The sequence below is a fragment of the Pavona decussata genome, unplaced genomic scaffold, assembly GCF_977016875.1.
Source record: "Pavona decussata unplaced genomic scaffold, jaPavDecu1.1 SCAFFOLD_32, whole genome shotgun sequence".
Taxonomy (NCBI): Eukaryota; Metazoa; Cnidaria; class Anthozoa; order Scleractinia; family Agariciidae; genus Pavona; species Pavona decussata.
Window position 1 is genome coordinate 1,503,130 of NW_028145455.1, and position 14,371 is coordinate 1,517,500.

The 14,371-nt window shown below is 41.7% G+C and overlaps 2 protein-coding genes and 1 long non-coding RNA gene across 3 annotated transcripts in view; 2 read left to right on the plus strand and 1 right to left on the minus strand.

The window, feature by feature from the left end:
- Positions 1-14,371, plus strand: part of LOC146484550 (uncharacterized) — a 209,943-nt gene that overhangs the window by 152,353 nt on the left and 43,219 nt on the right. The gene's annotated exons all lie outside the window — the stretch shown is intronic.
- The window catches only part of LOC146484552 (uncharacterized), a 176,203-nt gene that overhangs the window by 135,348 nt on the left and 26,484 nt on the right, over positions 1-14,371 (minus strand). The window lies entirely within an intron of this gene.
- Positions 2,230-8,213, plus strand: LOC146484560 (uncharacterized). Its single transcript, XM_085104625.1, has one exon. It carries the CDS (start codon positions 2,412-2,414, stop codon positions 7,989-7,991), a length of 5,580 nt encoding a protein of 1,859 aa, XP_084960751.1. The 5' UTR covers positions 2,230-2,411; the 3' UTR covers positions 7,992-8,213.

Consider the following 14,371-nt stretch of genomic DNA (forward strand, 5'->3'; position numbering starts at 1 on the left):
CTTGTGTCTCAGCTGACACAGTTTGTCTTAGCGATACATTTAACGCGCTGTGAAACCAACTTTCAAATCTTGTAAAACTTCAGAAACACTTCAATTCGAAATACATCCAAGCCTATTCATTCGTTACAAAAAATTGTTCAGTTTTTGTACAACTGTGGACAACTGGGTGAAGAGGCTCAAAGAGTGAAATTAATAATCAATTCAAAGTGCCCGTTTTGTTGTTCACATGTTTTGAACGTTGATTTTACAGTGCGTCCAACGTGTGGCTAAGACGAGATATTTTATTCTTCCTGTTTATGTTTTTCAGTCATTTCTATTGTCGGCTGGTGAAATAGTTCAAAAGTTATATAATTTGTTCAGCGCGATTTGCATGTCGTGTTGTATTCACATCGGGGTTGCTGATAGAAAACAGCTGAAAACGGTAAACTTTCTATCGACTTGGCAGAAATTGGCCGTACATAATTTTCCTTCAGATGGTTGGGGTTATAATTTAAGGCAAATTAAACAACTGTTATGGCAAGACAAATTAAACACAATAAGAAAGAAGACATAAACGATGCCGTTTCGTTTGACATTTTGCGTTGTAAGAAGACCATGGATTTTGAATTCAAGCACGGTGAATGTCCCGAATCACGCAAACTGTACTAAAGAGACATTAAGTTTCACGTCTTTGAGACGAGTTTTCTGTTTGAGACAGTTTTCTATATTCTCTTATATGAAATCGCAATGCTAATTACAACGCTAAAACCTGTTTTCCATGAATGCCGTGCTTTATTTTTTTCCGGTAGTGTTTTTTAAAAAGTGTTTTGAAATTACTCAGAGATTCTGCTTGCCTTAAGTTTTGAGGAAGATTATTCCATAGGACAGCACCACTGTAGTTAAAACTATTTTGAAGGTAGTTTGTGCGTGGGAGTGGAATGGCTGGTTTATTTTCAGAATCTCGGAAAGTATAAGGAGTAGTGAAGGATCGACTTGTAAATTTGGACTCTAGGTATTCTGGGGCAAGGTTATTAACAGACTTCCATTATGGGATTTTGTTTGTCACGCTGAGTGCTGAGATTTTCCGAGTTTAATCTTTCAAGCAGTTGAGAAGCACCAGTGTCATAATTTGAGAGAGTTTGGGCCCGTGCTGCACTTTTGAAGTTTGTCAGCTAATTTTATGCCACAGTTTCCCCCAGCCAACGCTGCAATAACCAAAATGAGGTTGAATTAGAGCCTTGTAAATGAGATGCAACGTTAATAAAGGAAATTGGTTAGACAAATTGTCTAACCCGTTTGACTGCTGGATGCCAGAGGCAATCTTTTTAACCAGCTTGATGAAATTCAGTCCGTGGTTAGCATAAACAGACAGTAGTGAGTCAGTTGACAATTATACCTTCGTGAGCTTTTGGTTAAACCGACCGGCAATTTACTTTCAAACAATTAACCGGAAGTCTTCAATAAAATGACCAACTTATACAAACAGCTGTACCATACTAAAACGACTGTTTAACAGTTTCCGCTCGCTTAACGTTATCGTCAGTTTCTTCTCTCCTCGACGAAGCTCTAGCCATCGCAAACCTTTTTTTCGCCGCCATACTGGTAAGCAGTGTAGAGGAAACGCAAGAGGACCAAGAGATTTAGTGAGGTAAACAGCTTTGCAATTTTTGTCTTTTTTGAAACCTCTAGCAGGGCTTTGCATTAACTTCAACTTTGTTGGTGAAGAATTTGGCATCCATTGAGCTAGCTTTTCGTTTTACCTTAACACTATTACATTCTTCTTGCTTCAGTTTACGGTTGTAATGTGCTTAGCAACTAGATGAATCTTTGCTCGTGGTGAAAGTGATTATTTTTAAAATATCTTGAGCAGTTATGGCATGTATTTATTGCAGTTTCTAATAGTACCAAATTCAGTGCTATTTTTTCTCTTGCTTCGATCATTCAAAATAGAATCCGTATGCCAGTGTGGCAACCCTGCACCATGTCAGATGTTTAGAGTTGGTGGTAAAATTTAGATACAAATTTAAATGTAAAAATACATGTTTTATTTTAGATTCGAATCAGTGAGTCTTAACCGTTTCAGGCCCGTTTCCAGGAGGATGGCAAGCCTCTAAACAAAAGTCTCCAAAACCACTGCCCTGACGTTTTCTTCGATAAAACGAAAAATACGATCTTCTGAGTAAGCTAAAGCAAAACTGAGACTAAAAACTTGCTGGAGAGACGAACTGATCTGATTTGTGACATTTTCTAGTTATTGTTGTGAAGTCCCAGGCGTTCGTGACCGCGTGGGACCTAGACCGGATGTAGACTATTATAGGAAATTAAAAAAGCACATGGAATGAAAATGGCTGTCGTATAGATGAATTTTTTTTGTTTGTGAAACGACAAATATCCATAGTGGTCCTTCGAGAGCCGGATGAAAAGAAACGGCGATGGGAGATGAGGAAAATACGAAGCGGAAACGCAATCTACCGAAATATTTAAGCGACTATGTGGGAGTGCCAGGACAAAACAGCGACAAAACCGAGAGCACTTCGGTCACTTCCAGCAGTAGACACAGCAGCAAACAAGGCAGTCGGACGAGCAAGAACACTTCAACCACGTCGAGAGGACGAGCCAGACAGGCCGCGAGGGAGGCAAATCTCGCAAAACTGAAAGTGGAACAGCTCAAAGAAAAATCTCGACTGGAAGTGGAAATTGTTGCTCAAAAAGCTGAACTTGACGCGCAACTGAAAATCAAAGAAGCACAACTGGAAGCCGACTGGAAAGAAAAGGAGGCGATGCTCTTACAAGATGAAGCGAGTGAAGATGAGATTGTTGATTGCTTGAAAGATTTTGAAGAACTTGTCGAGAACGCAGCTGGCGCCGAAAACAAAGCAAAAACCGAACCGAAGTTGGAAGATATCAAGAAAGAAGATGCCCCCGAACAGGATACAAAGTTCAGAGTAAAGGAGTGGTTGGAGAAGATAAATCCTAAACAGGAACCAGCCGATGATGAACCGAGGAACAAAATTCGTGAGTCTGCAAAGGAAAAAGGAATGGTTGGGGACTGGACAGCTTTCAGTAAGCCACCTTTCTTATCTTCGCTTCCTAAGATTAATTTGCCTGTGTTTGATGGGGATCCATGTCATTGGCCGAACTGGTATGGAATGTTCAAAGCGCTTGTTCATGACCAAAAGCTCTCCAAAACACAAAAGATGATTTATTTAAAGGCATCAGTAAAAGGGTCGGCAGAAAAGGCTATTGCAGGAATGTTCTTTGATGGAACAATGTATGAAGAAGCTATCAAAGAGTTGAAACATCGGTTTGGAAATCCAGAGCTTATCTCCAAGTCTTTAATTAGAAAGCTTTTGGACTTGCCAACACTGAGAGATGAAAATGTTTTAAGTCTCAGGTCATTTGTTGACAACCTGCACAATATTGTCAGGACATTGAAAACTTATGGTCATGGTGCAGACCTGCAAGCAGCCGCCAACATGCAACAAGTTATGGAAAGATTGCCGCCTAGAATTGCTGAGAGGTGGAGCCGACGGAAGATAGAGCTGGAACCAAAGAAAGTTGATCTCAGTGACCTAGACAGATGGCTGGAGACAGAGGTGCAAGTCAAAGAAATGGCCTATGGAGGTAGCAGTGAACCAGAGAAGCCTAAACATGAAGGAGGGAAGTCCAAAGCAAATGCAAGTAGCTCAAGGTGGCAGGCAAGACGGCAAAATGGGCGAGCTAACACATTCGCAACTTCAGGAGGAAAACTGGAATGTGCTGTCTGCAAAGGAGATCATCAGATTACTGCGTGTGAGACCTGGAAAAGAGCGACTGTGAACGACCGATGGGAGTTAGCGAAGAAACACAATTTATGCTTTCTGTGCCTCAAGAGGAACCATCGAACATGGCGTTGCTCATCAAAAGATTCCTGTACAGTAGAAGGGTGCGGTCGGAGGCATCACCCACAGTTGCACAAAACAGAGGAAATGTTAAGGTTAAACCCATCGGCTGACACATTCCGCCCTGCACAAGCTGCTGAAGAGAATGCACAACAGACAGGAATGCCCACAACCTATGCAACCTGCGGAGCGATTGAGCAACCTGACACTGTGAGACGCACTGGAAAAGTGGCTCTTCAGATGGTACCAGTAATTCTAGAAGGGAGAAACGGTATCAGGATTAGAGCAAATGCATTCCTAGATGGAGGTTCAGGTTCATCTTATCTCAGAGAAGAGGTAGCTGATACTTTAGGCCTAGAAGCAGAACGTCGACCACTCCGTGTTTCAGTGTTTGGAGCAAAGTCTGTTGTGACGGATAGCAAAACTGTGACTGTGCGTGTAGAAAGTATGGATGGTGCAACCAAGAGGGAAGTTCTTCTGTGGACAACTCCAAGCATATGTGAAATGAAAGCAATGGATTGGTCCCAGAGTAAGAAAGGATTGAACCATCTTCGGGATTTAGAGATTCCAATGCCGGTTGGACGTGGAGAAGTCGATCTACTCATTGGCAGTGATCACTATGAGGAACTGCTTCTGCCAGTTGAGCATCGTGTAGGCAAACCAGGGGACCCTGTGGGTGTTAAGACACAGCTGGGATGGACAGTTGTTGGACAGGTGCCAGGTGGAGTTAGTGGGTGTCGTGCAGCAAATCACACTTACACGTTTCATGCTATTTCTACTCCAGAGTTGAAAGCTGATGAATTAATGCGGAAGATGTGGGATGATGAACTTGTAGGACTCGCTGATCACAAGAGTGAACCGCTGACTGCAGAGGAAATGCTGGCCGCAGAAAAAGCAAGCAGGTCAAGACGGTACCTTGATGGGCGTTATGAAGTGGGGATTCCCTGGGTGGATGATCAACCACCATTGTATTCCAATCGAGCAGGAGCTGAGGGCCGACTCCTTTCGCTCGAAAAGCAGCTCAAAAGAAGGCCAGATGTTGCTGAGAAGTATTGCCAAGTGATGGAGGCGAATGTGGCGAAGGGTTATGTAAGGAGGGTGGAGCCAGGTGAAATTGATGATGGAGCGAGCTGGTATCTACCGCACTTCCCGGTGGTGAGAGAAGACAAACAGACAACCAAAGTGAGGATTGTCTACGATTCAGCGGCGAGGTATGGGGGAATCAGCTTGAACGACACCATGTTGCCGGGTCCCAAGCTGCAACAAGACATCTTCGATGTGTTACCGCGATTTCGTAAGAACCCTGTTGCCCTTGTAGCTGACCTCACTGAGATGTTTTCGCAAGTTGTTATGGCGAAACAAGACAGGCGATATCACCGCTTCCTGTGGCGAGGGCTAGATCTCACCAGACCCCCTGAAGTGTACGAAGCGATGAGACTGTTGTTTGGTGATCGAGCTTCACCGTACCTGGCGCAATACATTGTACGACAACATGCTGAAGACCATAAAGATGACTACCCAGTAGCAGTTGCTATCATCCTTCTTCAGATGTACATGGACGACATCATGGCGTCGCTTGAGACTGACGATGAAGCGATAAAGACTCGTGATCAACTCATCAAGCTGCTTGGTGAAGCGGGCTTCAAAATACGGCGATGGTGTAGCAACCGGCCTAAGGTTCTGGAGGATGTGCCACTAGAAGATCGCGTAGCAAATGTTAACATTGAGGAGTCAGAACTGCCATGCATGAAGGCGCTTGGAGTCCAGTGGAACGCTGAAACGGACATGTTTACCTTCAAATTGAACCCACCAATGGACATTGACTACACAAAGCGAGGATTCCTGAAGAAACTTGCAACTCTATTTGATCCCCTTCAAATGCTAGCACCATTTACAATCAGAGCAAGGATGGCAATTCAAGAAACTTGGCTGCTGGGACTGGGTTGGGATGATGAGTTCCCAACTGATTTGAAGAAGAGATGTCAAGGGTGGTTTAATGAGTTGCCAGAGCTTGCTGGAGTTCGGGTTCCGAGGTGTTATCGTGCAGAGGGAAAGCGTGTTGTTGACAGCTCGATTCACACAATGGTCGACGCTTCACAGTTGGCGTATGCAGCCGTCAGTTATGTCCGGCATAAATATGAGAGTGGAGAAGTAACGGTGCGGTTTGTTGCAGCGAAAGCTAAGGTTGCCCCCACAAAGGCAACAAGCATCCCTCGTTTAGAGTTGATGGCTGCAGTATTGGGAGTCAGATTGTCGAGGAAGGTAGCAGAGCTGTTGCAGATCCCGTTTGAGGCTTGTACAATATGGACGGACAGTGAGGATGTTGTTTGTTGGATTCAGGGACAGTCCAGGAGGTACAAGACTTTCGTCGCAAACAGAATCTCAGAGATTCATCAGAAGTCAAATCCTCAACAGTGGCGTCATGTTCCCACTGACTTTAACTGTGCTGACGACGCGACCCGAGGTCTACATGCAAGTCAGTTGACTGTGAACCACCGCTGGTTTCGTGGACCTGAGTTCTTGTACCACACCCCAGAATGCTGGCCCCAGAAGAAACGCATCCGAGAAGAAGAGACTTCTGAAGACTGCCAAGTGGAAATAGCCAAGCTGAAGATGACGTTCGTAACTGATGTTTCTGAACCATTGATGGATCCATTGAAGTACTCCAGCTGGACCAGACTGATAAGAGTCACTGCGTGGGTGATGAGATTTGTTGCCAAGCTGTCTACCAAGGTTAAGAAGAGGGACAACCTTCCAGTAGCACAGATGAAAGAGTCATTGACACCTGCTGAGTTAGATGAAGCTAGAAAGTTCTGGGTGAAACAAGCACAGAGTGAGCGATTCCCAGAGGAGGTGCAAAACTTGAACAGAAGGAAGGAAGTGAGGAAGCAGAGCCATCTAAAGGCGCTAACCCCAACCATGGATGAAGCGGGCGTGTTACGAGTCGGCGGACGACTTGCTAGAGCAGCTCTCCCTTACGATGCCATTCACCCAATGATACTGCCAAAAAAGCATCACATTACTCGCCTAATTGTAGCAGATGTACACAATCAGTGTCACCATGCAGGGGTAAATCACGTCTTATCACAATTGCGACATCACTACTGGGTTGTGGATGGTCGTCAGGAAGTGAAGAATTGGGACAGAGACTGTAAGGTGTGCGAAAAGCGGCGAGCAGAACCGGCAGTGCAGATAATGGCACCTCTCCCGGAACCCAGACTTGGAACAACCATGAGGGCCTTCGCGAAATCCTGTGTTGATTACGCTGGGCCGTTCGTTACCAAGATAACACGAAGAGTTTCCGCCAAGAGGTACTTGTGCTTGTTTACATGTGCAGCCACCAGAGCCGTGCATCTTGAGATGGCATTTTCTCTGAGTAGCGCAGATTTCTTGAATGCATTCAGTCGGATGGTGGCTACCAGGGGGAGACCAGAAGAAGTCACAAGTGACAACGGTACTAACTTTGTGGGAGCCGAGAGGGAGCTGCGAGAGCTTGTTCAGTCAATGGATCATAAGGGCATTGCAGACGACGCTGCAAACAAGGGGATCAAGTGGAACTGGAATCCGCCTCTTGGTTCGCACTTTGGAGGAGTGTTTGAGTCCCTGATTAAAGTAGCCAAGAAAACCTTGAGGTCAATTGTTGGAAATGCAGGGCTGAATGATGATGAACTCCAAACTGCCATTAAAGAAGTAGAAGCACTAATGAACTCGAGACCGCTGACGTATGAGGGGACTGACGCCCGTGATGAACCCGTGCTGACGCCGAGCCATTTCCTTGTTGGACAGTTGGGAGGACAGTTAGCGCCTCGAGTCGCTGATGAAGTAGCATTCGACCCTAGAAACCGATGGAGACTAATCCAGAGTCTTGTTAAGTTGTTCTGGAAGCGCTGGAGGGATGAATTTCTTGCGACGCTGAACACACGAAAGAAGTGGAGAGAGATACGTGACAACCTGAAAACAGGAGATGTAGTGCTGGTTGTTGATCAGAATGCACCGCGTGCGAAGTGGGATCTGGGACGAGTTGCTGAGGTGTTCCCAGGCAAAGATGGACAAGTGCGCGTTGTTCGAGTAATCGTCAAAGGTCACAACTTCATCCGTCCAGTTACTCGGCTGTGCCCACTGAATGTATGATGCTGACGCTGAGGTCAAGATTCCCATGAGAGGAAGAGCTGTACCTGGATCCGCTCTTCGGGGGGGAGCATGGAGAGACGAACTGATCTGATTTGTGACATTTTCTAGTTATTGTTGTGAAGTCCCAGGCGTTCGTGACCGCGTGGGACCTAGACCGGATGTAGACTATTATAGGAAATTAAAAAAGCACATGGAATGAAAATGGCTGTCGTATAGATGAATTTTTTTTGTTTGTGAAACGACAAATATCCACTTGCTTCATATCTCATTTTTAGAAGTATTGCCTCTTGCGAATTCAAGCGGTTTAAAATTTGTTTACTGTAAACCTTTTTTTTTTAATGGCCTTAGCTCCCACGAGTCTCCTGTAGCTCAGTGGTAGAGCATCCTAACTAGTAATCGGAAGGTCTTAGGTTCGACTCCTGATAGGAGCACTCGGTCGAGCCCCCTAAAAATCTTACGAAAAATTACAAAATCAGTAAAACAGGAAAATATAGCTTTGTCACTCGATAAAGACAGAACTGAAAAATTGTCATTTATTTTACGGACCTCGATGAAGACCGAAAGGCTGTCTGGCTTGACCGGCTAAAGGAATCTGATTCATCATGACAAACCTATGATGCGTTTGGTTCTGCGATTTGCAGAACAACTCCCGCGTAGAATGCTACTCTTGGATCCCGTTTACCATGAAACATAAGTTTGTAAAGTGTCAGCATAAACTCCAACGACAGGCTTATATGTTTCTATTAAGTCGAACGTTCCTCGACAACTGTTGATCTTTTTATCAATTTTTTTCGTTTTGAGGCAAAAGTTTGCTTCAATTTCAGTAACGAATACGCTTTGGTTTGCTCCCCAGAATCATGCCGGAAAACACATTTCCGAGGACTAAAATTTGAAATAATTAACATATTGCACCAGAGCTGAAAACCTTTCTCAGTCTTATTAATGTAGTTTTAATTGAGCGCATGTTGTGGAAAATGTTTCCTCGAGCGACATCTTTCCTTATCTCCTCACAACCAAGGCACTTTGAATAAAAACTTTACACATTGCACCAACTGCAAGCCTTTCTCTAGTAAATACTGTTTTAATTTAGCGTATGAATAATTAGCTTCAAATATACGCCTGTGCGCGTTTTGTAGTTCAGTACATGTTTTGAACGTTGATTTTACAGTGCGTCCAACGTGTGGCTAAGACGAGATATTTTATTCTTCCTGTTTATGTTTTTCTAACTCATTTCTATTTTCGGCTGTTGAAATTGTTCAAAAGTTAGATAATTCGTCTAGTGCGTTTTGGATTTCGTGTTGTATTCACGTCGGGTTTGGCAGAAATTGGCCTTAAATCATTCAACTTCAGATGGTTGTGGTTATAATTTGAGGCAAATTAAACAACCGTTATGGCAAGACAAATTAAACTAATAAAGAAGACACTGATAAAAAGTTTCGTTTGGCATTTTGTGTTGTATCCCGAATCCAAATTACAAAGCGCTTGAAAACTTGTCACCAAGAGACAAGTAAGAAAACTGTGGATTTTGAATTCAAGCACGGTGAATGTCCCGTTTTTAAATAACGAATCACGCAAACTGTACGAAAGAAATGATAAGTTTCGCGCCTTTAAGACGAGTTTTCTGTTTAGGGCAGTTTTGTATATTCAGTCTAATATGAAATCGCTATCGTCAGACCTTCAGCAAATTCAGTCCGTGTTTCGCATTAACTGTTGACAATTATACCTGCGTGAGCTTTTGATTAAAGCGACCGGCAATTTTTGAACAATTAACTGGAAGTCCTCATTAAAATGACCAACGTATACAAGCAGTTGTACCTTACTAAAAAGGCTGTTTAACAGTTTCCGCTCGCTTAAAGTTATCGTCAGTTTCTTCTCTCCTTCGACGAATCTCTAGCCATCGCAAAGCTTTTTTTCGCCATACTGGTAAGCAGTGCAGGGGAAACGCAAGAGGACCAAGAGAAATTAGTGAGGTAAACAGCTTTGCAATTTTTGTCTTTTTGGTAACTTCTAGGAGGGCTTTGTACTAACTTCAACTTGCTGATGAAGGTTTTGGTATCCGTTGAGCTAGCTTTTCGATTTACCTTTTACATTGTTACATTCTTGCTTCAGTTTACGGTTGTAATGTGGTTTGCAACTAGACGAATCTTTGCTTGTGGTGAAAGTGATTATTTAATATCTTGGGCAGTTATGACATGTATTTATTGCAGTTTCTAATAGCACCAAATTCTGTGCTCTTTTTTCTCTTGCTTCGATCATTCAAAATAGAATTCGTATGCCAGTGTGGCAACTCTGTACCATGTCAGATGTTTAAAGTTGGTGGTAAAATTTAGAAACAAATTTAAATGTAAAAAGACATGTTTTATTTTAGATTCGAATGAGTCTTGATCGTTTCACGCCCGTTTCCAGGAGGATAGCAAGCCTCTAAACAAAAATCTCCAAAACCACTGCCCTGAAGTTTTCTTCGATAAAACGAAAAATATTATCTTCTGAGTAAGCTAAAGCAAAACTGAGACAAAAAACTTGCCTCGAACAAGGTGAACACGTGTTTTGCTTTATATCTCATTTTTCAGAAGTACTGCCTCTTGCGAATTCAAGCAGTTTAAACATTGTTTAACATTCTTTGCCTTAGCTCCCACGAGTCTCCTGTAGCTCAGTGGTAGAGCATCCGAACTAGTAATCGGAAGGTCTTAGGTTCGACTCCTGATAGAAGCACTTGGTCGAGCCCTCCAAAAATCTTAGGAAAAATTATAAAATAAGTTAAACAGGAAAATAAAGCTTGTCACTCGATAAAGCACAACTGAAAAATTGTCATTAATTTTACGGTCCTCCCTGAAGACCAAAAGGCTGTCTGGCTTGACGCTAATGAATATCCACCATAATAAACCTGTACATTATGATGCTTTGGTTCAGCGATTTGCAGAACAATTCTCGCGTAGAATGCTACTCTTGGATCCCGTTTTCTATGAAACTTAAGTTTGTAAAGTATCAGCATGAACTCCCAAGACATGCTTATATGTTTATATAAAGTGGAACGCTCCTCGACAACTGTTGATCTTTTTATCAAATGTTTTCGTTTTGAGGCAAAAAGTTTGCTTAAATTTCAGTAACGGATACGCTTTGGTTTGCTCCCCAAAATCATGTTGGAAAACACATTTGCAAGGACTTAAATTTTGAAATAATTTACGTATTGCACCAGAGCTGAAAACCTTTCTCTTATTAATATAGTTTTAATTTAGCGTATGCTGTGGAAAATGTTTCCGCGAGCGACATCTTTCCTTATCTCTTCGCAACCAAGACACTTTGAATAAAAACTTTACACATTACACCAACTGCAAGTCTTTCTCTAATAAATACTGTTTAAATTTAGCGTATGAATAATTAGCTTCAAATGTACGCCTGTCTTACAATTCCAATACTTATGAAACTATAAAATGCCTTTTTTCAATAGCTGAATATATTTTCTTCTTGCGACGTGAATTGGTTTCATCAGCGTTTTTACAGGACAAAGTTTTGGCCCACTTCTCCAACGTAAGAGTTAGGCTTAATACATCTTTTAACAAAAAGGATTTTCCAGCTTTGTTCTTTCACTGCCTTGTAATGCTTCTTGGCGCATTCGGGGGAGAGCAGTTGTTCAAACGTGAACCTGAAGACGTCCTAATCTGTAGCAATGTAGTTTTGTAAACACGGAATTTCTTAAAGGTCGTTCAATTTCCCTTGAAAGCAAATGTGGCACTAGATTGAACAGACATTTTGCTTTGTTGGAAAGAAACCGATAACCGTAAAGATTTGTCGACTGTCCCTGGTGACCGGCCTCGCAGTTCATGGCTGGCGATCAATCATGAAAACAATGGCGGTGTTGCAAATGAGACGACGCCACAGAAACGGTTTTTTAAATGGACCAAACCTTTTTCTAGAGTATTAGACGTTAAACGTCTTTGAACATAATCTTTTTACGTGTCCGGCTATTTATTGTTTTCGTTTTGTTTTGTTTTGCCGTGGGACGTTCGCCGGTAGAGCAGGCTTGAAAGAGGTTTTCACTATTTTGTTTTCAATGCCAGTCGCTAACAGCCGGCAGAATTCATAGCGTCGCTTGATTTGTTTCATACAAAATGACAGCTTAATAATAAGTGTAGAAGTAATATGTCAAAAACTCGGGCTTCGTGCTTTATCACGGGTTCCAAATACTAAGAAACAGATGAAAGCACGAGGCCTGCGGCCTCGTGCTTTCATCTGTTTCTCAGTATTTGGAACCCGTGATAAAGCACGAAGCCCGAGTTTTTGACATGTCTTCTCAAATGAAACAATAAGAAATTAATCTCATTAAAATGCAAATGTTTGATCTCAGATGAAAAACATGTTTCATCTCAGATGAAAACCTGGTGTCGTTTCATCTGGTGTTTCATTGGGGTATCAAGATTCATCCACCTGACCGAAATGGAGGTCATTTATTGGCTTTTGACTGCATGAACTATTAATGAGTTTGAGAATAAAATTTGAATACTGCAAGAAAGCGGAGGCCTTTTCGGTACAAACCTCCATGTAATAAGGAAAGAAAGGAAAGGGATAACCTCTTTTATCTCCTTTTCACTTTTACTTAAAACTGTGAATAAACGCTTATTATTATTATTATTATTATTATTATTATTATTATTATTATTATTATTATTATTATTATTATTATTATTATTATTATAAGCTTCGATTGAAAGCCTTGTTTGTTCTTTTTGAAATGCACATGTAGTTCTTGAGCGTCGGTCATTACTCACGCATAGGCTTCTTAATTCTTGAAATGTGCTTTAAACGATTAAATGAAAATTTCTTTGGGTAGTAGGAATTATTTTTATTAATTATCAGAGAAAGGCTTGTTGTCTTAAAGGTATGGTTCACAACCTTTTATCAGCCTTACTCTGATTAGCAGATAAGCAGGTGGTTTGGTGGGCTACAAAATTAACGTAAAGTGATAGCAACCCCTGACGATCTGTGTACACTCTATGGACAGAGATGAAAATTTGGAATTGTTGCCTTTGAAAATAAAAATAATTAGAAGTGACTTAAATCCTTCATTTTATCCGCAGGTAGGCGATCCTCATCCCTAAACAAGGAAGGGTGTTTCAAGATGTTATTCTCATCAGCTGACTGCATTGCCTGGCTCGCAGTGTACACCACCGAGTCTGTTGCTGTAGTAACACTCAATCTAGTGACAATCGTTGTTTTTATGAAAAGCAGAAGTCTTCGCAAGCGCAGTTTGTACTTGGTTATCAACCTGTCAGTCGCGGATATGTTATGTGGAGGATTTTCGCAAGCAGTCACGGATTTCTCCTTCCTTGGATCGTATTACTGTAATTTTTGGAAAGACTATTTTTATACTAACAGGGTGACCAAGGTTTTGTATACACTGTTTCCTTTCACTTCCCTTCTAAACATCACTGTGATCTCTTTGGAACGTGTCCACGCGACATTTCGTCCATTCAGACATCGTATCATCAAAGGATGGGTTTATGGTTTAATTATTATAGTCAGTTGGGTTGCAGCTCTGCTGTTGTCACTAGGTGTTTGGCTGCAAATATTTGAAGGCAGGATAAGAGACAATATATGGATGTCGGTCAGCTTTCTTTGCCTGTTTCTGATATGTGTATGTTATGCCTCAATTACTTTAAAAATGTCAGGCCTGTGTTGTGGCGCGCGTCCTCAGCACCATGGTGCAGCCAACAGAGAGAAGAAACTGACTTGTACATTGTTTATCATGACTTTGGTATCTCTACTCATGTGGCTACCATGGACTCTATTTAATTTTTTCCATTTTAATTTGTATCATATATTAATTTCCCTCTCATCTTTAACATATGCACGTTTAGTTTTTGCACTGAAGATTTTAATGTTTACAAACTCTCTCGTGAACCCCATTATATACACCATTAGAATGCCAGAGTTCAAAAGAGCCTTGGTTTCACTTTTTCGTTGCAGATCCCAGCAAATACAGGTTGAAATTCCTCTCCAGGTCATGTAAATAAAATAGTAACATATCTCATGTCTTCGTTTTACTCTACTGAGGGAATGATTACCGTTGAATGCTTCATTTTTTGTGACATTTCAGTACTCTACGTAATTGATTTTGTCTCCCAATTTACAATTATGATGCGCAACTCTTTTAAAAGATTCTTTTGTATCATTTAAAAAAACAACAAAGAAAGGTGTGGTTAGTGGTGTTTTTAAAGGAATGGAGAAACCTAACTAACGTTTTAAGGTCTTTGAAGAACAACAATAATAGACTAATAAAATGTACGCAAAGTGCTCTTACGAGGCTATTGGTCTAACACTTTGTGTGTTGTTGTCCGTTTTCCCCTTTGATTTCTGATTTAAATTTAGTCGTAGCGATATAC

Bases quoted from the DNA above. Each gene is read 5' to 3' on its own strand.
- LOC146484560 (XM_085104625.1), top strand. From the start codon at position 2,412: ATGGGAGATGAGGAAAATACGAAGCGGAAACGCAATCTACCGAAATAT.